Below are 27,468 nucleotides of genomic sequence, written 5' to 3'. Positions count from 1 at the left end.
CCGTTTGTCTTCTTTCGACGAGCCACTCGTTTCTGTATTCTCAGTTTCAATTCGCTTTCAAACGTTCTGCGCTCCTTCACCCTATTTGCCTCGCCGTGCCGTGGTATCGGCGAAACACCGCCATTTCTAAAAAAAAAAAAAAAGGAAAGAATATAATAAAATTGTCCGTGTTCGAAGATTTTGAAAATGGAACAACCAATACAATACGTCGCCTCTTTTTATACATTTCCGTCTTTTTCTTTTCTCTTTGAAACAACATAAAGCGAGTATACAAAATTATATAGGACTGCATTTTCCGTTTGTGATTTTGATGACCTATCTTTCGTTGGTTTAGATTTGGTTGAACGGTATTGAACATTTCGGCCGATGCGGTTTCGCGTTTTTCAATTTCGCACGCTACAGTCGGCCGAACGAAATTACGCGAATCCACATTATTTCCATAAAACGGTGGCGCAGGCAATAGAAATTTCTCGGGTCCCTACTGAATATTTAAAAATTGCCAACGACCACCCTTTCCGCTGGTTACGACTGTTGCGGGTTGGCCAGCGAACCGCATTGTGCCCCGAATTCAATAGTTTTATACGTATTATTATAGAAACTCAAATTATACCTACCTACAATCAGCGATTATTTCAATTAGCGTTCGAATAATAACCCATTCCGATATGAATAAGAAGGATATAATAACATAATAATAAAAATAACGCCTATTTCTATGTATTTTGCATTCGCGTAATTTTTAACAGAGAAATACTGCGCACTAAATTCTTGAACGCTAATATTCGCTTACTCTCAGGGATCACTGATCCAAGATTCGCTACTGAACGATTTATTTCCTTCAATAATTCTTGTTTCTACGTTAGAAGGGGAGCTGCTACGTGCTTCCTGACATCGTTCATTGGGATTTATATCGACTCTGTTCTCGCAAAGATGTACGAAGCCGACCGGAAGGGTACGTGTTGCAATCGCCAGTCGTTGAACCCATCCGCAACCGAAGCAGCAGGAGAGAATTTTTACCTGACCCTGTGCTTCGAGGCTGTCTTTAAACGTATCAAGGCAGATCTTCTGTATTTCATACCTCGTATTAACCTTTGCTATGATTTATATCGTTCCTCGGTTTTTTATATGCTTGCAACGACTAACTGTTGTTGGTCATTCTTCGAGCAACGTATATGCTTCACAGAAACGTAAATTCTTTCTACTAAATCGTAACTTGTGTGTTTATGGGCAATGCACAGATGCACGTAGTATGTGAAAATGTACGTAATACTCGTTATAATACTTGGCAGACGAAATAAATCTTTATTATTTCGTATGTTTCTATAAATATCCGCAGTCTAGTTATTTTTCAATCGCATAACGCACACATAGCAGAAGGAGGGAGAAACAAAATTTAATTGGCATTAGAGCTGGACATATACTGATAATCTGCGAAACATGAACTTATTACCACGTTAGGAGCCAAAATCAAAGATTGCGTCTGTGAGTGAAGGAAAGACGACCTTCTGAAATTAAGGAACGATAATTTTGAGTCGTATGAAGATTTACGTATACTCTGTAAGTTTTTCGTATGGCTGCAGATGAACTTCAGAAACTCGTAAGAAAAAGCTGCTTTAATAAAATGTAAGTTTCATCGCAAAGAATCCTCATCTTCTTCGGTCTCGTTCTACGTATTTTACGTCGCTGCGAACATCGAATTTATCGACTTCGTTCGATTTTAATTGGCTAGAATCAGCCTGCTCGGCGGAGGGAGGACAAAAACGGGCTGCAGAATATCACGTTGTACTACTGAAACTTATATCGATCCGTCGACCGTGCCCATCTCTCGCGGCGCGTTCCAGTAGCGTACAAAGTCAGCGCGCACAACTCAGCTAGAAATTTCATCGATTTCGCGAATTCTTTCGATATCGATGTAAGAAAAATGAATCTCGAATACGGTACTCGCGTGTAGAATTTTTTGCCGCCATCTAAAAGACGCACAGCTTCTGCTGAACATAGAGAAAAAACAAGGTTGTTTGTTCTAAATTTGTAAACAGCGGAAATGGGCTCTTAATTACTTTTGTTCTCCAGATAATGAGATTACACAAGCGTGCCATAAGCGGGCAATGTAAAACGCTGAGATTTAATTTCCCGTTTATGAGGCCGCTCATTTTAAAAAGAAAATTAAGATTTTATTTCGCCGATAAATTCCTACACGCAGCCGTTTCACATATACATTTAGATCCACCTCGTAAACCATTAATTTTCATTCGAACATATACTGCTTAGAACTTTGATAAATTCACTTCGAAGTTGAGGTACAAAGAAAGGTCTAAGTAAGGAACAGTGTGCCACGTTACTGGGAACGTTTCAGCCTGTGGCTCCAGCCCAAGAGTCACGCTCAATGGCAAACTGAATCTCAAGGTTTAAGGGAAGATGCACGAGGCTAACCCCCTGAAGCAACCAAGTTCTCCAACTTTGTTCCTTTCTCCTGATTCTAACGAGAAACATCGATTCTGTGACAGATCATCTCTTCTTCTTTAATCGTAATGGAAAAAGATTGTGATCTATAAAAGATAGGTAGATTAGAATTACATTAACACATTCCACCTGACCAAAATATTCAAAATTTAATAACTATTATAATATTAAATGGGCGAAACAAATCTCTACTCATTTAGATTGTGTTCATAAAAATGTGAATTCAGCTGTTTCATCGTGGTAACAATTACACACCTTTCGCTAGGTGACTTCAGCAACAAGCAAAATCGAAGGTTCCGGTTATCTTCTCGTGAAACGAGTAATCGATTTCAGCGATACGATCGAAGCGCGAATGAACACTTTAAGCACACGAGGAAGGGAGCATAGACTTCCCAAGTTTTTCTAAGCAGGAAGGCTGTGTTTTGAAGGTTCACACAGATATATCTACCTAATAGAAGGATGAGATAGATCGAACTATCCGGTGGCGTAGACGCTGTTCCAGTAACAAATGGAATATGCCGAGGCAAGGGGTGGCGAAAAATTGAATGTCCTCGCCGGCGTCCACCAATGGGGAGGACAATGTAGTTTTTTCGATGGGTGTTCGATGTCGGTCGAGTAGACAACCACGCTTAAAAGGGACGTCTAGTTTGAAGATTTACGCGGCGTCTACTAGCAAGAACTGACACACGCTGTCCACGAAAAAAAGATATGATTAATCGAAAATCCCCAACTTCTTTGGCACGACTTCCACCGTTCAATGTCCTGTTCTTTCGCCGGGCCACGGGTTTATGTTTGACGTTCCTCAGATTAGTTACAATAACGTTCTATCTCTTATCCAGATTTTCCCGATGTAGAAGGTATAACGCCAGGTTCGGCCAACCGATAGCCACGTGCAAGCAAACGTCGCAAACTTGGTTCCATGGGAAATTCCGTTAGGTGCAGATATCCGTGTTGAGAATTGTGGATCTTAATTGGCGAAATAAATGTACAGGAACACACAAATTACATGTAGAAATGATATTAACACTTTGACTGCCACGTCAAAATCACATGTTTCGCTCAGGACGTCACGGAAGTATTTTTATTATTCAAAGCATATAATGGCAAAATAATAATAAATTGATGATGTAAGACAACATTCTTCCCCAATGGACCGTTTATCTTATTGGTGGTCACGGGTGACCACCGTGGTGCCTTGCTAACAGGTGATAGCGACATATAACGAGGCTTCGTTTATTTCAACGAACCATTCGCATTCGTTATTTCGTCGTAAGCAAAACGTCCAGAATATATTGTTGAAACGTGTGGAAGATATTAGTAAACAGTATTTGCTCATTCTACTTATAATAGTAACGTATGTGCACACTTCTAACTTCAATTATATGATTATAAAGCTGCATTTACGATTATTTTCTAAGTTGTATTTATAATAATATTCGTAGATTACCCCTCAAAGATATGGATGCAAACACAGTGCACCGTTAGATGCAAGGTTTGTTCTCATTTTTTTTTTATATTGATGTTATAATAAAAATGTTTAATTGTTCAATGGAGTACTTTTTATTTCAAAGTATCTTTTATTTATCGCTTATATTTAAAATGCCCTAACTGTCAATATTCATTCAATTTTTACAATCGTAAGAAGTTCAAGCGCTCCGGTCACCAATGACCACCGTGGCGTCGCAGGAGAAACCGTGGTCGATCATATATGACCAACGTGGCAGTCAAAGTGTTAATATAGTTTCAAACTTATTTAATATGTGATTTACAAGATATTCGTCGATGCATATTTGCACGCGTCTCAGCACTCTCTTTGTCTCATCATCTTCTTTACCACACTACCAACGGAACAGTTGCATTCATCTGTTTTACGAGACGCTGTGCACGCATATACTTCCACACACTCATACTCATATGTTTGCGTCACTATTACGCGGATAATCTAGTGTAGCACACAAAATTACACATATCTCAATAATCCGTTTGCACAAACATTTACGCAAACGCCTCGCCTTGTTCATCCATGAAAACGCAACTGCGATCAAAAATACAGATATCCGTCTCCACCACGTTTCGGCCGAGCAACTTTCAAGATAGAACATACTATCAATGGACGATCGGGTTCAAACAAGCTTCAACAGGCTTCCGACAAGATGCTGAAACACGTTTGCAGACTCACGGAATAAGACAATTGATGTGAATTGTAGTAGGAAGAAGAGAAGAACGCAAGCGGAACTAGTTCATTTGATTCGACATCGTGTTCACTTCGCACCATCTTGAGATTTTTACAATTTACTTAACCAGTCTCCGCCAAGTGTCGGAAACATGTAGAATATCCACGTCACGGTTCGAAATCACGAAATCTCCTCGCAAGCTGCAGCTTCGTAATTACCCAACGTCCACTTAAGGCAACGAGTTCCTCTGGCAACGAATAGACGAACAAAGGTCTAGGCTGTGTAGATTCCAGGCCGGAGACGCGGTGCGTTTAGAACGTCAGTTTCGTGCCCTCGCCATGGAATTATTGCCACGCGAACGTATTGTTCTCTTTGGGGGGCGCGTAGCGGCCGCTCGGGAGCATTGACTTCCGGTCGGACTGCAGGCAATTTTGCACGGATAAACCCCCGCCACGATGACCTGCCCTCGCTAATTTTCGGTGTATCGAGCCGTGCTTATGCGAATTAGAACGTCCCCATTCGCCATTCAGCCCTATAATCAACGATATAGTCGCGACGCAGCTTCGCTAGAGTTGCAACACCCGATCGAATCGTCGATAGATTTACGAAGGGACGTTAGGTCGAGGATGCTTTGTGAATTCTGTGAGCCCGGCCAACTATTTATCGATGACGAGGTACAATGCGATATCGGATCGCCCTGCGGCAAGAAATCATAGCCGTGCAGGTAACCGGGGACAGTGGTATCGAAATATCGCAGGTTCCTTTGTCAGATAATCCCTACAACTGTTCCGTCTTGATAGAGAGACCATGATTTCATAGATAGAAACGATCGAAATATTGACACTGTTTAAAGACGAGCAGAGTAAGGGTAGCATCGACATGAAAGGTACGATTATTATCGAACGACAGAGCGCGAAAGATCTACACTAACGCAACCAGGTTCGCGTAACCTGATTACAGGGATGAAACGGGACAGAGGGAAGGAAACTTTATCCGATACTGAAGTTTCGTAGCAAACAAAGCCCGCGCAGCGATCAAGAGGTCCCGGTTTAATGCTAAACGTTGCAAATCCGCTTGCATGTGTCTTCAAAGCGGATTACAACCGGAATCGGCAGTGCGAAACTATTCTCTACGCTCGGCGCGATTTCGAATGCGCAATGACGTTCGCTGCTGGTAATCACTTGCAAGTAGAATGACGAAGTTACCACTGTGACTTTTATCCCTGTCACAATAGTCTGCTTTTCATTCGTTAGTCGTAGACAAGTATGTAATCCTAGCTGAATTTAACTCCATATTCGATGCATCGTGCACTCTCTGACCTCTTAAATGAAAACAACCCGTTGCACCATATTTTTTGCTCGACGAATTTAATATTCATCCAACGCTTGTACATTTTGCATTTCATTGTCAGTTTCTTCGTTTTGCATATCCGTTCTATTTATGGTTTTACTTATTCTTTATTTACGCATATCGTCGGAATAAACTGCAAAAATGTTTATCTATTTGCAGCCACAAAACGAGTTTACCACGATGAATAAAATATATGTCTGTTGCAAAGAACATAATTTAAAATCCTCTGTTTTACTTATTTTCAACCAAACCAATATTCCCTGCAACATTACACGATCTAAACACGATAATCACAGGGTTCCTTCCACTTGCAATTAACGATCTATTGAGAAATTAAAAGGTTGGCAGATTGACCAACGTCAGTCCCGGAGAAAACCATAAGATCGCAAGCGTGTATCGAAACAATTCGTTTACACGCTTTCGTCGGCCATATATATTTTTCAGTTAGGATAAAAAGCCGAGCTCGCTACAACGAAGTTTTATTTCTCGTTGCACGTGTGCAACTCCAATTCCCAGTAGCGTTCATTCATCCTCAAAGCTATCTGCTTCGAGGCACGCGCACCTGCCACCGACCTACCGCGCTTCCACCGCACCCATATTAAGATTCAAACGCGATTTTCTGACTTTCAATATTCTACTCGCTACTGCTACGACCGCCCTTTTCTCGTCCGTGAATTTATTGAACTGTCTACTTTGTTACAACGTCGAGGGAATCGCATTCCATATTTCATCGCGATTTTTCATCATCGTATCTCTGTACTATCTTCCTCGGTTGAAAAAAGCTTGATTCGTTTATCAAGGAAACTTTCAATAAAACATGGAATATTAGCACGCACGACTTTTACCGAGTGTCTCATCCAAAATCGATATGTGTCACCAGTTGTTTGCATAATCAACGAACTAATAACATTTTATTACGGTTCGCAAATTTCTAAAATTTATCCTTATCGATATATCTACGTACATGATTTTTCGTTCTAATTTTGTCGCAGAGATTTTGTTGAAACATTAAAAACCTGCTCGTTAAATGAAAAAATGGAATATATTTCTTGAACACATTAATTGAATGAACTTATCAGCCGATCTAATTTAATAATTGCGAAGATTAATGTACGTGCAAGGTGTCGTGGCCAGTCAACGATTTGTTAAATGAGGCGCTTTAATAGTTTGGCAAAATGCCCCGGCTACGTTTAAGATCATTATTAAATATCATTATTACGAATGAAGGATGAATAAAAATGACAAATGGAATACGCTGCTCTGCGATCTAACTCGATATATAACTCGATTATAACCGAAGTTTGAATATCGAAATAGCGTGCCAAGATGTAAGAAATATTCGCGTTCGAGTTAGTTTAGATTGGCCATAAAACGACGAAGATCGACGTGATTTCTACGAAAAATTCTACGTGAAGTAATCGACAGAGCGGGTAATAATAAGGTAGAACGCCGGAGTGAAAATAGCGCAACAAGTGCAATTGCAGCAACGACAGCTGCAGCTACAACAGCCGCACGTATTATATTAGAAATCCGGTCGCATTATCTCGTCGAATTTATTCCTTCAGAGTTCTATTACATCGGTGTAGACCGTACACTCTACAACCTATGCCTCTTTACTTATTTTCTATTGTTTATCTCGAGGATTTTCCTATCTTTTACCTCTGATACCGTTGAAACCTCTTTCTTTCGTTCTCTGCTTTCTCTAATCTTCGAATCAAAATTTATTCTTTATAAGAGAAAAAATAAAAAAAGAAAAGAAAGAAAGAAAAAGGAATGAAAGAATAAAATTAGAATAGAATTTTATTGATTGCTTCGGATAAGATTGCAAGTAGCTGTAGAATTGAGTGATTAATTAACGCGAGGATACGTGATATAGCGAATTCCATATTGAAACTGCCCCTAACGAAGCCGGTGAAAAACGGAACATAAATCAGGATGGACATTAATTTTGTTTTCAGCGCCGATGGCAACTACGAGGTGACCATTATGACCAAAGCAATTTTGCACCATACGGGGTTGGTCGTGTGGAAACCGCCAGCGATCTATAAATCATTTTGTGAGATCAACGTGGAGTACTTCCCCTTTGACGAGCAGACTTGCTTCATGAAGTTTGGTTCTTGGACTTACGACGGGTACACGGTGAGTAAGATTCAACCAACGATTCGCCCTCGTTTCACCCTCGATTAATCATCGTCCAAGTATTTAACCAAAAAACCAACCATAATATCATAATTTACAATATAAGCAGTTGTGGGAGAAAACAGTTTTTAATCAGCCAGATTACCTTGTTAGGCCAACGTGAAACTCACCATGAATTTTGCTGCGCCTCATTTTAACCCTATTGCTGCTATTCGGTATAAAATTGAAACAAGGAATCACGCGTATCAATGACTGCAGCCTTTCACGTATTCGTATATTTTTTCGTCATGCTCGTAAATGACAATGGTCTTGTTGCGTAACGTTGTTTCGAATTTGGCTTCTTGTTCCTTTCTTCCACGAGCTTTTCATTCGCGTCGACTGCTGATGTTGCGATGTATATATGGTATCCTTTAAAAACCGATCGGTCTATCGAAATTCGCCAACCATTTCCAATTGCATTAAACATTCCCCCGAGTAAATCGTTATGCATACTACTGCGCAGAAAATGTGACTAGGGATTCATGATTGGACGTAAAGCTTTATGCTAAATAGAACTGTCACCCTCTCCTTCGATACCCTCGAGTCAATGGAAACCTACTGCGGAACTAATAGCAGCAAATTTCATAACGTCAAATTGGCTGCGGGTAATTTAACAGAGCGTCGCGTGCTTCTATGACGAGTATTTTTTAAACCAGTGAAAATTATTCACTTCGATGTACACACACTCTATGTAAACATTTTTCATAAATAAATGACGTTGCAATTAAAGATCGCGAAGGATTTGAAAACATAAAGAAGAAACGAAGATTAGGTTGTAGGAAATGATGAAAATTATGACCTTTTCCTAGTCAAACAATTGTTCCCAAATACTGTGTGACGTGAGTAAAAAGTGCCGGTAAATCAGACCAGAGAATGTGCATGGTTTAAAAATAATTTGTCCAAATAACTCGAACATTCTGTGGATTCATACGTAAAGCAGTAGCATCGGAACGGAAGAAGCGTGGAAAAATTGTTAAGATGCTTCTACGATGAGAAGGTTGGATGGGAAATCGGGAAAAAGTAAAGAAATTTCTTTGCACCGGTGGACAGGTTGTATTGAAGCAGGAGCAGAGAACTGAAGAAGAGCGGGAGTAAAAGCAGGCTAGCTCGCTGAATCGCGTTACAATGCGACCAAGATATGCAAGAACGCATCAATGGAACGTCGACCGAGTTTTCCTTAGAACACGAGCTTCCCCACCGATGTTCAACGTGTACTTGCTTCCCTCTGTCGGATGAATTTATTACATTTATATTTCGATCTACTTCGTTTGCTTCTTCCTTCGTTGCTATTTCGCCAGCGTTTTCGACAATGTCGTTTTTATAGAGCTCTTTACTAAATGGGCTCGTGATTTAATCAAATTGATCAATCTTCCAATAGCTAATCTCTCTTTGGTTTCGATTATAGCGAAAGAACGTTTTGTAATCTTCCAATAGCGTTCTGCAAGAGTTTCTCGACCGACAACGTCACAGATCCGATGATATTTTGATATTCCTTGGAGAATTTCACTGCATTAAGCAGCCGGTCATATTTCGATTCAAGTCCACTTACGGTCCAACGAAGTATTTCTTGAAAGAGATCGAATTGTAAATCCGGTCACGTTCAACCTTTGCTGCGGTTTTGTTTCGATAAAAATTTCTTCTGCGGGTCACCGTACACCCAATCGTATTTCTCATCCCCCAGACTAGTGTCGATTATTCGAAAGATACATTCACGAGGGAAGTTCAATGTTTCAAAAGGATTCGTGACAGAGATTAGCTGGCAGATTTTTTGTAACCTGACATTCTGTTGGGTACTGTGATTCACGTACAGTAGGCAATCACCAAAAGGAATATTAAGAATATTGGAGATTCCTAAAATTATACAATTTGCCAGTACTTGCGCGAGTAAATTAACGCGGTCATCGCTAATAAGGCACCTAATAGAAACATCATGTCGCACGTGTATAGGTTTAAATCGAACTAGACGTAACACTTTCAACTCAAAGTACCGATCTTGGTCGTGATTATCGATCATTTCTTCTCTTTTGAAAATTACTTATTTAATCTGGTAAAATAGTCTCTATAATATTATTTCTCCGACTGTTTTCCAATACCTGCAAAACTGGCAAGTAGACCACGGTTTTTCATGCTTTTATTTTAGTTTCAAAGATCTGTATCTTTAATATCTACTGAATATTATTAAGTTGTCTGAAAAGTTTCTTTCGTTTTATGAGGAAATAATAGACGCACGACGTTTTTTATTTTATATTATTTTGTTTTATATTGTCGAATTACGTACGATCTATTTTGTTCTGTTGAGATAAACACCGCGACATTTCACAGAATTGATTTCACGTTTGTATAAAGGTGCATTGTTGTAAAAAACACGTTTGCGAAAGAAAGACACTTTTCGGACAACCTAATATATTACAAACATTACAATGTTATAAATACAACGAATAGTGAACTTTGGACGATGCATTTCGTACATTTTTTAAAGTTTCCCATAAATGCGTAAACTCCGTAATGTTAAAAATGTTAATGACGACAACACGACTTCCTTAAAATGCTGCATATAGTCCGTCGTTGCTTAGGTTAGATGCGATTTCGAGTTCGTCGATCCAACGTCACGGATCCGGAAGCCCCAATCTACCAAGCCTCTCCGCAGCGAGCCGATACACATTTATCGCGTAGAATATAGATGAACCGGAAGGCGCGAGGGTCATAGAATTCGGGCTGAAGCTCATTCGCATCGGGACAAGAAAACGTTGTTCCGAACTTATCACGTCGCGTCTGAACTATTTATTATGTTAGAAGTTACGCTGACAGTTCTATTCCCCGGCGATTCTTCTTTCATTCCGTTCCGGTCCGCGTAAACCCGCTGCGAGCCTGCGAATTCTGAAGCGGTTCGAATGCTCTCTGTGTTTCGCTGCGTTCGAATAATTTATGCCGCTGCAGAGCTACCGCAAATCTTCGATGAATTACTTAACCGATGGTCGGCCGACCCTTTCTTTCTCTCAACTGCACGTGGCAGGAATTGTTAGACTGTTGATGTTGGAATCGTAGTTAGTCCGGATTGTAGCGTTGAAACGGTGGAAAATAAGCAAAAATTTGTAGGAGAAGAAAAAGTTAAATAGTTTCTAGCTATCTGCCGAGGTATTTTTAGTGTCAGAAGTGTGCAAATATTTGAAGGTCCACTTTATTTTCTCCAAGCGAGAGCACATACACTATCGTCCATATGTAATATTAGCGTTTCATTATAGCCGTGGAAACCATACATATTCATTAAATGCTAATAAAAAGGGTAATTAATTTTAACTGATATAAATAAAAGTGCAAATTGGTCCGGAGAAAATACTTGAGGTCAGTGACTCACGGCGACCCCAGTCTGCATCTATTCGATGTTTTAAAAAGTTTTCAGAATTGTTGATACCAATATACATACAAATAGCAATTCCAAATTTCCTCTTATTTCTCATTCTATACTTGTCTATATTAAAAATAACGTGATTAATTCGAACGACTTTCTCTGCGCGGCAGATTTTTACTTGATGCTGAATGGAACTCAGATTTCCATAGCTAGATATCTGGAAGTGGAAGTTTCCGGTATCTTTCCTCGTTGGATGGCGATCGTTGCGCGATCTTCGACTCAAAATTGTCCTCTTCTTTCGTTGCCTCTTAAAAGCAGTCGAGTACGAAGTTTGACTTGTTCTTTAGCGGTAGACGGCTAGTTTCGAAGTCACGACGTTAATTTTCAACCCCTCTCAACGGCTGTTGGCCGTCAAAAGTACCAGCGACGTTCTGGATCCTGATAAGCCCGTGTGCAATAATGGAAACATATCTAAAGTCGAGAAGCAAGCGCGACATTTCGAAGGAATCTGGCAGACAAAGAGTTATCAAAGATTTCGCTGGAATAGAATTCATTCTCAGCTGTTTTCATCTACCTTGACGGAAGCAAGTTCATGCAAGAGAAGAACACTTCTTGTCATCAGCGCGCTATGACTCGTGTTTATCTCTTCCGAGCGATCGACCATCACTGACTAGTGAATGAACCGCGAGTACCAGCGAATTGATCGACTGTACTTATAGTCAGGATGTTCTCTCTTCTGGAAAAATCGATGAGGATCATCCGGATGATTAGAGTTCTCCAGTTCGAAATGACTGTTCGTATTTGGTTAAAGGAGAAGAAACGACGTGTGGTAACGCGAGAAAAGAAAGAGAACGGTTTTCGATGAAACCTTCCGATCCATCGATTACCTTCGCCAGCTTTCTTCCTTCTGGCGGAGAAACCTTGTTCCATCGCAGAATATCGCTGCCTTTCTTTCCACTGTCTCTCGATACAGTTGGCACGTGCTAACAGACGTCAATAAAACGCTGCGATTCATCGATTCCATTTCGAGGAAACTGTTGGAAACCTTTTCTTCCTGTGCTTTCTTTGAAGCTTCGCTGGCAAAGTAGCGTACATAGAATAGATTCCAAGTATCCCATGATAATTTTCGCGATGGCTGAAATTCGAACATTTTTCTTTCATTGCTAGATCGTTCCAAGTTATCCGTTTTTTCGTAATCCAGTCGTAATCAAATATCGTTTCTCTACTTATCAAATTGTTTCTTCCATTATGATTACAGTAGGCGTACATTCTAACGAATAGACGAGAACAAGATTTAGACGCAAGAATACGACGAAAATGTTATTTGCAGTTGCAGAAGGGGAATTTTTATCACACAATTTTCATCAAATTCTAAGTGATAACTTTAAGTAATAATAATAGAAACGACAAAGAGTACGTTGATTATTAAACTCACAATGCTTCTCCATATTCTTCCACCAAATTTTTGATAAAAATGCGAAAAACCAGTGGAACAACTTAACGAATACACGAAATTTTCTTTAATCGAACGTTTTCTTCGATCGTACGGATGCATGGAATTTCCCATGGTCGTTGAAAATTTTATCATTGGAAGGGAGAATCTGCCGACTATGTGGCATAATTGATCGCCTACGCATAGCGGCCTTCAGCTTCGAAATATCCGTCCGTGTCTTAAACATCTCCGGCAGCCTAAAAGGGGTGCGCTTCTACCGCGTGAAATATTTCACGCCCTTGCTCGCTCGTGTAGACGTATAATCTCTCAACACTGGATTGCAGCGTGGAGCCAGGCATCGGGAAAACGTCATGATTCATCGGCCCTGCTTTTGACGAGTCTTCTCGCTTCGCCAGCGTTTCCCCCAGGACTCTGATGAAACTTTTTCTCGCCTGTTGACGGATGCGTGCCTTTTGAGCTATCCTTTTCCCTTTTCCCTATCGATTGCCTTCGATATTCAAGCCTGAATCGATATAAACTTGCGTTTAAAGGACATCGAGGCGCAAGAATCATCGTTGGTCTATTCGTGTCACAGATCGATTGATGAAAAAAAAAAAAAAAACAATTGGCAGACTAAAGCGCTGAATGTTCCATTAAAACTGACGAAAACTAAAATGACGAACCGGATTTCAAATCCTAAATAGATTCTACTGGGAGTGTGCATTAACGCCAGCACCAAGATCTATCGCTGTCATTGAAGAAAGGTTTCCATTTGACCATCTCGTGGTCGAGGATTTCTCGTACCCAATGGATTTGCAAGTGATTCTCGATATTCTCGGACGCGTAGTCTTCGAGATTCTCCACGAGGGACACAAAAAGGTAAAGAAAAGGGAAGAATAATTTTGCGATAGTGGAAGATCACGAGGGCTTCAGCCAGATCGAAATCCTTTTCTCATCTTCCTGCGGACTCCCGTTGACCAAGGCACCTTCCTGTGGATGGACAGATTTATCCCATCCCAACAAATCCAGCTGTTCGTGGATTTCACCGCTGAACAACCATTGCGGAAATAAATCCCGCGTCTAGAACGATAAAATCGTTCTGTAGCGCCGGTGAACGTCCATTCCGGCAGCCTCGTCGTTCTAGCCGCTCGTGCCCCCTCGAGCGCGGCTTTCCGCTCCTCGCGTTTCGATTCCAGTTTCCTTGGTTTCGCGGTTGTATCCTACGGCTTCCATCCAGGTTCCTGACCTCTCGCGTAATCTGCGTGCACGGCAAATACATACGAAGATACATGTAGACTGTTTGCTTTACATTTCCCGGATAGTGTTAACAACGATGCCACTGATGGTTGATTTAATAATAAATTTAATTTTAACCAATTTTAAGTGTCGCGAATGAAATTCATGGATTGGATAGAAAGATGAAAACTATTCGAAAGGTATTTGAAATATTAGGTTGTCCGAAAATTTTCTTTCGTTTCATAAGGTGATAATAAATGAACAACAGTTTCTGTTTTATATTATTTTATTGAATTAGGTATGATCCATTTCGTTCTATTTCTATTATTATGTTCGTGCATAATTCAAGAAACTAATATAAAACAAGAAACATTGTGCGTGTATTATTTCCTTATAAAACGAAAGAAATTTTTCGGATAACCTAATATGTCAGGTTGTTTCGCGAGAAAGAAGGTTCGTTAATTGAGGTTAGGTTGGGGTTAGGTTAGGCAACTCGAGAAACATTTTATTTGGAGAAATATCGTGACTCGTTTACGGCTTGCAATTTGACGCCGATAAAGGCATGGCAATATCGAGACCGAAATTTTATCGAAAGTAAAGGTGTCCGCTCATAAACGCTATCGCTAAGTGCATTACGCGTCTATTCCTGCGACCGAATGGTGCAAATACTTGGCGTAGTCGGAGCTATCGATTCCTTCCATATTTATACGTCGAACGCGTAAACAGCGTTTGACATTCGACGAAATACGAGCGTTCGCATTGCAGGTGAGCAACTTTTCGATAATACTGGAACGCAATTTTCCAAGGTAAAAATTCTACGTTGAACTTTGACCTAGTAACAACGGAATTATTAGATATCGTGAAAGAAATATTACTGGAAATGATAATAGCAGAATTCCTTTTGAATCTCCTCGCCTAGTGTCGCTATTTTTGTTCGAAATCTCATCCGTACAGAGCAAATCTATAACTCGTTACTCGCTTTTCACGATGATCTGTTGGACGAAAGGAAGTGTACAGGACATCGAGTAGAAGACTCGACCTACTTGGACATATCGATGGCATCGTTTTCCTTATTTCCTTCAAGACGGCCAATCGTGGCTCAACAAGTTCTCTAGAAGACCGAAGATAATCGTTAAGATGCTTCTTCGCATTTCCTTCCTGACGTCGATTCCCATTAGTGACGATTATCTGTCTGTAGATCGTAAATTAAGGAATCGAATCGAGAGATTCGAGAGATGTTTGCAGAACTCTCTGTAATCTGCCAGCTGACTCTTCTAACGTAAATTCGTCTGGGATTTCGTATAGAAACACGTTAATAGCACGAGAGTGGATGATAATGAAAAGAAAAGTAGAAAAAGACAAGGTATAAGAATGTCAGCAAGTTTTTAAAAAGCACTACAAGGACATAAGAAGGGGATTTCCAACATTAGAAAGAATTCCTGGGATTAAAAAATTCGTACTAGAAAATACCAAGAGGAAAGGAGGAATGTCAGCGCCGAAAATAACCGCCAGAATTCAACAACAAATAATTAGAAAACTTCAAGAGAGTAAAGGATACTTTCACGGAATGAATTTCAGTAGTAAAATATAACAGCGACAGTCTAAGTCACTGAACTAGACTCGTTCAGACCAGACAGACCAAGCAAAGGACAAAATGTTAAAACTAAAAGTCATAAAGGGGTATCAAGAAAAAGCAGCATCGAAAGCAATACTCGAGAAGGTTCTGCTTTCTTCCTGGAATTACACGACACAGCTCAGTGGCTAGGTTCCTGTTGTTCGATCAGTGGCGGGAAGATGATACGGCAGGAGGAAGAGGACGGAGGAAAGGAGTGTGGTTTAACGCGCGGAGATGTCCTCGCGAAGCTATCAGAAGATCTCAGAAGTGGTCCGGAGAGGATCAAGGAGCGTCTAGCTAGCGGCGGAAGTTCGATGGAAGAGAGATTTGGAGTTTATTCCTATTCTCAGATTCGACAACTCCGAGTGAAACCCACCGCCTATCCCGGCGACCCATTAGGGCTATCCAATTTCTTTCGTTCGCTAACTCCGACTTTTCTTCCCGGCTGATCCTTGCTCCTTCCTCGTCCACTTTCCTCGTCTTCGTCTTTAAACAATCCGATTCGCCACGGAAAGTAAAATCAAAAAGATACTCTGCATCGCGAGTCTTATAGAGTTTCGATGAGACATTTGTAACGGCGAGAGAGGAAACAGACGTCGTCCTTCGGAGTCGTTTTATTTTTAGTTTAAGCATCCCTCGTTTCCCAGTTAGGCAACATCTCACGAAATACCCTTATTATTCGTCAGTCCTTCTCTTCTCGCCCCCTGTTTCACTCTCAGGCACGTACACGCGCGAACCTATATACGTAACCCTCTGTCAAATGGCTGATTTCGCGTAACGCTCCTTATCTGAAGCCTCAATTAGACGGTACACTGCGCCATGATAATCTTTAAACGAACCAATTACCGTTCCCCGTACCTTGGATAATTTACTTGCACGTTCCGATGTTAGGATGCGATAGGAAGAATTAAGTAGACGATCTTCTAGCTGTTTCGACTATCTGCGACCAAAAGGAACAATCATAATAACATCAGTCTACCTAGTTTGATCCGATTGTCAAGAAGTTTGTATAGAAACGCAGTTGTTTAGGAATGTATTTGTGCCGGAAGATTTAACTTACTCTACAAAAGGTCTTTTGGAAGTAAGCAACTCTTTTATATCGCTGCAGAAAACTACCGTAGATAAAGTTGCCTGTATCATCCAACTATGTTCAACGACAAATAACATTAGCGACAACGTAGACTTTTCTCAGACTACAACGTTCTCCTCATCTTAACTGTTATATGCAACTACGCTCTCAACGATAACCATTGTAATCACGTTAGTCGCTTAACCATAATAGCATAATCCAAAATCAGTGGTTTTCCCCTCCTCTTCTTCCTTTCTCATTTTTCCTATTCTTCTTTCTTTTCCTTTTGCTTCGCGTCATCTCGTCTCATCGTATCCGACGTAGACAAAGAAACTGATAGTCGAACGTATGTCCGCAGGTCGACTTACGACACCTGGCCCAGACCGAAGACTCGAACCAAATTGAGGTCGGGATCGACCTAACCGACTACTACATTTCCGTCGAGTGGGACATCATAAAAGTGCCTGCCGAGAGGAACGAGGCGTTCTACATATGCTGCGAGGAGCCCTACCCCGATATCGTGTTCAATATCACCCTACGCCGCAAGACCCTCTTCTACACGGTGAACCTAATCGTACCGTGCGTGGGCATATCTTTTCTCTCGGTGCTGGTGTTCTACCTGCCGAGCGACAGCGGCGAGAAAGTCTCGCTGTCGATCTCGATTCTGCTGTCATTGACGGTGTTCTTCCTATTGTTGGCCGAGATCATACCGCCCACGTCGTTAACGGTACCGTTGCTCGGCAAGTACCTGTTGTTCACGATGGTACTGGTCACCCTATCCGTGGTGGTGACGATAGCCGTGTTGAACGTGAATTTTCGCTCGCCCGTCACTCATCGTATGGCGAAATGGGTGCGGGTGGTGTTCATACAAGTGTTGCCGCGGTTCCTTCTGATCGAGAGGCCGAAAAAGGACGACGACGACGACGACGACGAGGAGGTGGTGGTGGGGAGAAACGGCGTCGGTGTCGCCGTGGTGAATGCCGACGGCGAGCCCGTCGACGACGATGACGACGACGACGACGTCGAAGCGACCAACGGGAAACCGCCCGAAGGCATGCTCACCGATGTGTTCCATGTACAAGAGACTGATAAGTACGATACGTACTACGGCAACAGGTTCAGCGGGGAGTACGAGATACCTGCACACGGATTGCCACCATCAGCGACTAGGTACGACCTCGGTGCCGTGGCCACCGTAGGCACCGTAGCGCCCTGTTTCGAGGAACCCTTACCCTCGCTGCCACTGCCGGGGGCTGACGACGATCTGTTCGGCCCGGCCAGCCCCGCATACGTTCACGAGGACATTAGCCCCACATTCGAGAAGCCGTTGGTACGCGAGATCGAGAAGACCGTCGACGATGCCAGGTTTATCGCTCAGCATGCCAAGAACAAGGACAAGTTTGAGAGCGTGAGTATATTTTATCGCCATCTTTTCCTACTTCAGTCTTCTCCCATATGATACTACGGTCTTTCGTACAATATCGATGAATTACTATTACAAGGATATAATAGTTTATTCTAACGCGCGCAGGCTAGTTCGCAAGTAAATATTAGAACTGCCGGTTCCGAAACACAAGTTAAGTTTTGATCTTTTCAATTGGGCCCTTTTAATCGGAAATATCTACAATTACGAAATTGAAAGAAAAACCGAAATTGAAAGGCTTGGCCTTGTCTCTCATTTGCGAGTCTCGTGTTCCATATCTATTTTACCGATTTCACGATGATTCTCGAGGTTGAGAAACTGTTCGACACGAATCGTGACTGCTGTGGGATCGATACTCCATTTTGGAGAGTGCGCGTGAAATAATACCAGCTCGTTCGTTCCCGTGAACCTACCGAAAGAATATCGAGTAGAAAGAGAAGCGTATTGATCTGGACGGTAGCCTGATCGGGCAACGCTCTTTAATCTTTACGAGTAATCCACGTGACGGGATCGGTAATGGGGCGTGCAAATCACCGCTCGCTCGGTGTGATCATGGGGCAGGCAACTAGGCAAGGGTCAGTGAAAGCGAATTATAACGAATCATTTACAAGAACCGTGGTTTGAAATCTGATAGGCCGACAGCAGTAGTATCAGATCGTATTAATCAGCAGGAAACACATCAGGATCCGATTGCTGTTAATAGCTTTAGTTCCGAATGCTTGGATTTATACGCTTTCTTGTGCCTCGCTGCGAATATCCTCGCGTGGAAACTAACAATTCAAACATATCAAGATCGAATTCATTTCGCTTGGAAAATGTAGAACTTCTTCGCTTTCACGCGCTGATTAATGCAGCAATGATCGAGATCTCATTCAGCGAGTGATTCTAAATTAATTAATTCAAAAGTCACATCGTGGAATACACACTCTCGTTTTTATTTCATAAATACGCAGAATATTAAAGAAAGAAAGATCTACGACTTCGTAAACATATAGCGCAATAATAAAACTTATAATATTAGGTTGTCCGGAAAGTGTCTTTCTCTCGCAAACGTGTTTTTTTACAACAGTGCACCTTCATAGAAACGTGAAACCAAGTTTATGAAATGTCGCAGTGTTTATCTCGGCAGTACAAAATGGATCGTACGTAATTCGACAAAATAATGTAAAACAAAAAAACGTTGTGCGTCTATTATTTCCTCATAAAACGAAAGAAACTTTTCGAACAACCTAATACAATGGTGAAGTTGAAAGTTAGGTACAATTTACAACCCAAATCGTGTAAATAGATATTTCACGTGTTACTTTATTAGGTAAAAGGTGTAAAATACTTTGGTTAATTTACTCATCCAGTCGTTCAAGCCCGTGAACTATAACACCAACTTAGACTTTACGACCTTGTTATGTTTCCGTCGTCGAGTATTGCTCCAACGATAGAATCCTGCTAACTATGTTTCTCGAGACGAACTAATAATTCGTCGATAGAACCCTAAATGATGGATACTTACAATAACCGCAACGAAGATATACCAAACATGATCTTTCAGCGAAGGAATAACCGGTCGCCAACTTGCAGTTAGCAATTACGCGTATGCATTTTAACACAGGAATTTGTCCTAAGCGAAACAAGAAGTACGTCAAGTACCCTGTTACCACGCTACGAATTATGGCTGATGCGTCGCAAATCAATCGTGTTTCACTATGTACAGTACTCTTATTCAACCATATAGCCGAACGTTATATCGAACGATTGGGTCCAACTCGGTTTCCGTCATCGATATTAATTCGCAAGTGTCAGATTCGAACAACCGTTTTCATAGAGGTGGCCATTGTCAGGCTTCATTGCCATTGTCGAAAAAAGTTTTCAGTTAGGATTTTCAGCCAGCTATATCGGCTTTTTCCTGAAAAATATTGTACCACCTAAAATAATAATATATTGAACAACGACAGATAGACTTTATCTCTTGCACTATGTTACTATAGGGTGTATATGTATGTATGAATATTTGTGCGCGATAGAGTAATCATATCGGAAAAGTTAATCAGAGTTTCGTAATGTATATTTCGAAATTCGTAAAATGAAAGTAGAAAATCACAAATGACGAGATCTTCGAAGAAAAACTTCAGCTCTGCTGGTTCACATTTTTCTATTAGCCGGCGAATCCTTTTACCATCGAAAGTAAATATCTTGCACTGCGTGTGCTGTCACGAGTGGATGAGTAAACCAGTTGCCTGTCCATTTTGACTTGGGCGCTAAGTCCTGACAGGCAACGCTGTCATCCGACCAAGTGGAAAGGAGAAAGAGTCTCGATAAGCTGGTGGAAAGTCGGTCGCGATCGTTTCCCATCAATCTTCCTCCATACTATACACCCTTAGCAACCTGTTAAACTTCTCGACGTACGTAAGGCAGCAAGGAAAGCCTGTTAAAGGGTGGTGAGAAACGCGTGACTCGCCAAGCAGCGAGCTCTGCTACTGTGAAATTGAAAGAAGGGGAGCAGGATACATGGAACCTTTGAAAAAATATATTTTCAGGTGTATTTTTTATGAAGTTTGAAAGAAACATTGTAGCGAAAAGCAGCAACTTATTCCAAGCGAAATCGTTGAATAAATCAAGAAAATTGGTCTACCATTCGCTGGTTAAAAGTTTCGCACCTTGTCTGACTTACGATGGGATATTCTACCGGAAGAAACGAGGGCAAAGTTCAGAGACGATTAAAAGACACTATCCTTTATATTTTTTCATTAACTCTTTTATACCGTTTGTACAGCTATTTTATGGAAGTTAGAAAGTTATCGAATACGAACGGCGTTCTTGCAGGAAATTTTCGAAAAATTACAAGCGGAGCGACGATAGGGCGCGTGTTAGCAGAAACTTTCGGCGAGTTGCTCGTGGCTCTGTAGTGTGGCAAAGTAGTTCTGTGGATGGAAAACTTCGAAAATTGGTTTTGACGTTGACGCGGTCTCAGCACGGGGAGAATGCGTCTCCAAGTTGAAACATTTGTCCGGGGGCCGGCCGTAAATTCGAACGAATTTATGCTTACTATTTCGTATTTGCGCAGAACGAGCGGCGTGGCACACTTTCCTGCATCCATCCTGTATCGAGTTTATTCTCGTTCCTCCGGGACTTCCCTTACCTAGCAAAATCTCCGCGTTTCTTTGGAAATTTCATCGTGGATCGCGGTACCTTTCGGTTTCTTCTTCTTTCCGTTAAAACATCGATGACAGAAAGTTGTCGTCCGTGACTGTTATTCCAAGGAAGAAGTTCGTCAGGAAACGAGCGGTTATCGGAAGTTGCAGCTTGGCTGTTTCGACAGGACGAGGCTGGTGGACGACGGAGTTTTCAACTCTTGAGTAGTTTTTAGTACACTTTATAGTTACATGGTTGGCAAAGTTTGTCCAAAAGTTCAACAGACAAAAGTATGATAATTCACTGGGAAGAAAAATTGCTGTTTCTAGAAATTCTAATTATACTGTAAATTGTAGCATAGACTTATTCTCTATTTTTCCGATAATACGAACGTATTCCACGAAACTCGAACGCGGTAAGCCTATCATCAGTAACTATCGTAGATAGTCGTTCCTCCTCTCTTCTTCATCTTCTTCTACTTTTTACCTCTTTTACTTTTTACAATTAAATGGAATTACATGATAAATTCAATTAACGAATATCACTCAAGGTTTAAGACTGAACTAATAAAATAAATAATATCAATGTCGTCGTATAATTTAGTTATAAACGCCAGAGAGCTCATCACGACGACATGGACACATTCTGCGTTCGATTGAAAATCTCATCGATCATTTCTACAATTGTCTTCAGTTTACACAAAGTATCCTGCGTAACGCGATTTTTTAAACACACTGTAGAATTTTCGCTGTCCCGAAATTCGATATTCGAGCATATCGTGGCGCGGTTTGCCGCATAGTTATCTCGGACCATCTAGTATCTTCAACAAGATACTCCACATCTGGACGGAGCCAAGTCGGGCCAAGCTGAAATTCAATCTATCGATTTCTCGAGTCACGATCCCGGAGATGCCTCGATTTCCGCGCGCTGGCCGCATCAACCCGGTGACTTCCGGTTGCTTCGGAGGAGCAAACCCCGTACAGGGGTTGCCCTGTTCAGGGACGCGGAAAGTAGCGCTGGCGTTCATAAATTATCGACGGGAACTGTCTGTCGCGCGGACGCACTGCGGCGAAGTTCCGCTCGCTGCCAAATGTGCGTTTGCATTCACGCCAATGCACGCGTGCTACAGCGATTAAAATGCGGCCTGTGCGTGCGACTGTGATTTCCTGTGCGCATTGCAGAGAGGATTTTGCTTTTTTGTGTCCGCAGATTTTGATTCTCTGCGTGTTTGCTGAATTGACAGTATTTATGGCCCGACTAGAACCGTCGTTTTCTACTTGACAATAGAACAGCTCTTTTCTATTCCATTATCCAAACATTTTTATCTGTCTATTAGTTCAAATATGAAAGCATTTATTATACTATTTATTTTATTGCACTTATTATACTTTATTACGAGTCTCATTTTTGCCGTATCACTTTTATTGCCATCATGGATATACCTTCTATGTATATGCATACCTAGTATGTCTAAGTGGACATATTAAGTGCCGGTAGTGCTACTGTTAGATAGCATCAAACGTAGTTTGAAATTCTTAATTGAAATTCGATTCTTTATCAGATGGCGGGAGAAAAGTGGTAAGGAAAATGTTATATTCAGTGAAAACTGTCGAATAATCTGGTCTGGTATCGCGCTATATCTCACGCGATGCCGATCTTCCGATCGTGTATTCGCTTTTTATTGGAATTTATGGGGAGCATCATCGATCGAATCGCCATTCTTCAATTTCTTTATGGAACGGTTCTTTCTCCGTTATTCCTCCCTCCCACGTATTTTCTTTGTTCTGTTATTCACAGAAAAATCCTCGCAAGCTTCGATATTTTTCCCAGATACCATCAAACGTATCGAATGAAACATCGAAAATTCATTGCTGTCATGCAACAATGATAAACGAAAAATGCATGAATGCCTGTAATCAATCGGCAGTCAAATCGTAGAAGAATTCAATTTAAACGCCGTTGTTCAACGCGGTTTAATTTCCAAATAAGCCTTTAAAACGGTCGGACCAAAGTGTATTCCATATTTTCGTGTGCACGCGAAGGACGAACCGCAAACGGTCGAGGAATTAACTGTTCCTAATGCGGCGAGACGAGTGTTTTGAACGAATTTCATGGGTCGACAGTCAAACTCGTAACTTTCGAGAGAACAGGTGCATCGTCCGTTGCGTCCATGAATTCGTTAAGGTCGGTATTTTCGTATGTTATTATCGTTGCGTATCAGTTGTGATAATAAATATACTGCAGTTGCGATATAATGTAATGAAACGATATACAGATAATTTATTCCTGTATTATCACTGAATAATATTAACACTTTGACTGCCACGTTGGTCATACATGACCGGCCACGGTTTCTCCTGCGACGCCACGGTGACCGTTGGTGACCGGAGCGCTTGAACTTCTTACAATTGTAAAAATTAAATGAAAATTGACAGTTAGGGTTGACAGTTAAATATAACCGATAAATAGAAGATACTTCGAAATAAAAAGTGCCCCATTGAACAATTAAACATTTTTATTAGAACATCAATAAACGAAAAATGAGAACAAATCTTGTATCTAACGGGGCACTGTGTTAAAACACTTTAAACATAAATGTGGTTCATCAATACAATCTGAACAATAGGTGGTCACCTTCCTGGTCCGAATTTTAGCAATTTTTGATCCTAACTGTTTAACAATTTTTTTGTAGCACTCTCTGCAAAATTTTCGTGTCGCAATTTTTGTCGGAAAAGTATATTTGACGGCTCTGGTGAATGGCACTGTGTAAGGTGCATTGTGAGTGCCATTCTAAAATCTGATACCTTGACTTTTTTGTTGCTTGTTTATAGAGTATCATCGCGTTTGAAATTGATGTATTTAACAATAACTCTAAATCTAATTTTATATGCCGCTTGAAGGTTCTTATATGTGGTGTAGAATATGCTATCATTTGATCTGATAAATCTACAGCATAGTTTCCTCTGTTGTGATCTACCACTACCATTGGTTTATCACAAACATAATCTTTTTTACGGACCTGCCATTCTACCATTTCAGCGGAATGTTTCGTCGAAATCATAAAAATAATCATAATACTGTTTACTAATATCTTCTACACGTTTCAACCATATATTCTGAATGTTTCGCTTACGACGAAATAACGAATGCGAATGGTTTATTGAAATAAACGAAGCCTCGTTATAATATGTCGCTATCAACTGTTACCAAGGCGCCACGGTGGTCACCCGCGACCACCGATAAGATAAACGGTCCATTGGGCAAGAATGTTGTCTTACATCATCAATTTATTATTATTTTGCCATTATATGTTTTAAATAATAAAAATACTCCCGTGGCGTTCTGAGCGAAACATGTGATTTCGGCATGGCAGTCAAAGTGTTAAGATAAATGCTACTATGTGCAATGAGTTCAACGCTTCAATTAATTACAGAAACATATCAATTTATTATATGCTTAAGGAGAAGAAGAGATAGTAACTCTTAACTAACCTTGGAAGATAAGGAGAAAATGTCAATTTCTGTGACGATAGATCTTTATTTACCGTTTTGAGTCCCAAGCAGCGCGATCGCGCTGTTTGGATTTTGTGTCAAAAAGTCCCAGTACATTCGAACGCTACGGACGACTGACGGTATTTTGTATTTCGTTGTTATGTTCTCAATAATTTTGATTGAACAAAACTTGAAATATTTATAAATTAATAAGTACGCATATATAATAATATAGATATATTTCATAAAATAACAAATATGACGAACGCTATCGCGCTGTTCGCGATTTTTCGAGCCTGTTTTTTCAAAGACCTTTGGGGCTCAAACGGTTAAAAGTGAAACGAAAGAACTTTACCGGAAAAGGTTACATATTACTCACATAAAGCTTCTGACACATTTTTAAAATAAATGTTTTACCAGCACAATATTGGGGTATGAAGAGTTAGGAACTCTTTGACTCGTAATCATCACCGAAAGTAAAAAGAAGTAAAAAGGAAGGAAATAAATAAGAACGCGTATTGAAAGAACACAGAAATAACAGCGGAATTATATGTGCATAATAAATCTGACCTAAAGCTTCCTAACTCGTTGATAAAGAGAACTCGGTTTTGTAACAACAGAAATAATTCAAACACGAGGCGTCCATGGCAGAAATAATTGAACGACGAAACAATGATACGCTCTCCGCCCAAATTGCCTCAGTTGAATATCGTAGCATTCCTTTGATGTGGTGGCAAAAAACTGACAAAAGATACTCATTGCTTATCTTTGAATGGAAGACCCGTACAAAACCGTATATTTAAGGCTGTAGATTCGTAACTTTTCAATTTATAGAACAAACTGTATAATCAAAACTATATTTATCGCGCCTTTGTAATTTATTGTTATGCCTTCGTAATGAACAAAAGGTAACAAAAACGACACTCAAAAGTTTAAGTACTGCGTGATTTGCAACTACATGTCTAGGTTTCAGAGCTGAATGTACATAGTAAAATGTTTAAAAAATTCAATCCTCGGCGACATGTAAAAAATCGTATTCCGAATCAATCCGATCGATGTATATTCGTACTCTGGGTCAATTTCATTTGCGAATCCGCCAAAGAAAATTATCGTGATTCGTGACGTGTTCTTTTCCGTCGTTGTGAATTCGTCAGAACGGGACAACCGAAAGAGGAAACGTAACGTCTCGTGGTCGACCGAACGGAAGGTCTCGGGACGAATGAAAAGGGCTTTGTGAGTTTGTATTCTCGGGGCTGCTGAACCCTCTGGCCGCATGACCCGTGTTAAACGTGCTTAATTCGGTTAATATCCTGCCTCGAGAAAGCACGAGCCCGAGAGAAAAAAAAACCGCACCGCTGAATGCTTGCGTATTTGATTCGTCATCCATGCAAAACCTGACTATATTGGCGTAGAATTACGCGGCTGAAGTGTACTTCGTCATTTGTGATTTATCGCGCGTGTTTTGTGAGAAAGCATTGCAAGCACCTATGTATAGTTCTATACATGTACAGGATGTTCTGTGACTGATGGCGCAACCGGAGGTAAAGGCCGGGAGGAGGGATGAAAACACGAAATAGAAATTTGTCATACGTGGCGATTTTTCGAGAAAATTTAGGATTTGCTTGAAAAGTGTCGACGGTTCTTGCTATAGACGAATATCTTCGTGTCTAAGTAATGGAAAGAGGGTACGCAGCGAAACAGGACAATAAATTTTAGTAGTTTATGATAGAAGAACCTTGATACAAAGGGTATAAATGGAAAATAATTTCTAAGGGACTAAAATTGATCGTACATGAATATCCTATTCAACGTGTATTTCTCATTACATAACACGATAAACACAAAGATAAGTGGAGATACCAGGCGCTTTATGAGGCAAATATTTAAAGTGAGTTTTTCCCTAAGCGAAACTTCGTACGAAAAAGTTTCATTCTACTTACTTTTTCGTACAAAAGTGTTTCTTTCCGCTTACGTCACCGTGTGCGAATATTCTGCACTTCGATTGTCACCGCCATAGCTTCAGTTTTGTTTCTTACATTAAACTTAACTGCGGGAAAATTTTAAGGCTGCCTGGTCTATGAGCAGAGATAGCGAGATAGAACGAGACGACCGAACTCCATCGTTCGCATTCTATAACAGTTTCCCTCTATAGTCTCGGGAAAAGGAAACGTTTGCAATGATCGGACGGTATCTGGCGAATCTGAAGCTGATTTTGGAATGTAGATGGCTGAGAACAACTGGAATAAACGAAGCTGGGAATAAAAGCAACCAACCAGAGATAGCGAGTAGATAGACGAAATCTCTTTCCTTATCTTTCATTTTTTTTGTTTCTCCCCCGCTAGAAAGCTACTTATTCTTTCGCATCTCGCGAATATCTCGCGAATCCTAAAGGAATCTTAAATTCCACCTCGTGGACACCAGGTACAGGAGCTTCATTTCGCTGATTTCCCTCAATAGAGGAGAAGCAATCGACCGCAAATCATTTTTTGATTTGTCCGAAAGAAATAGAACATTTTAGCCGACCTAACAAACCTTTTGCAGTAACCTAAGGAAACAAACTACGTT

General features: G+C 40.7%; 1 protein-coding gene across 2 annotated transcripts in view; it reads left to right on the top strand.

Moving 5' to 3' along the window:
- The window catches only part of LOC122570483 (acetylcholine receptor subunit alpha-like 1), a 163,355-nt gene that overhangs the window by 117,299 nt on the left and 18,588 nt on the right, over positions 1-27,468 (top strand). For both annotated transcript variants that reach the window (XM_043732851.1, XM_043732852.1), the window contains 2 exons: positions 7,943-8,123; positions 17,222-18,271. In XM_043732851.1, coding sequence (XP_043588786.1) covers positions 7,943-8,123; positions 17,222-18,271 — 1,231 coding nt within the window. The remainder of the gene's footprint in view (positions 1-7,942; positions 8,124-17,221; positions 18,272-27,468) is intronic.

The sequence above is a fragment of the Bombus pyrosoma genome, linkage group LG9 (assembly GCF_014825855.1).
Source record: "Bombus pyrosoma isolate SC7728 linkage group LG9, ASM1482585v1, whole genome shotgun sequence".
NCBI lineage: Eukaryota > Metazoa > Arthropoda > Insecta > Hymenoptera > Apidae > Bombus > Bombus pyrosoma.
This window is presented reverse-complemented; position numbering and strand designations above follow the sequence as displayed.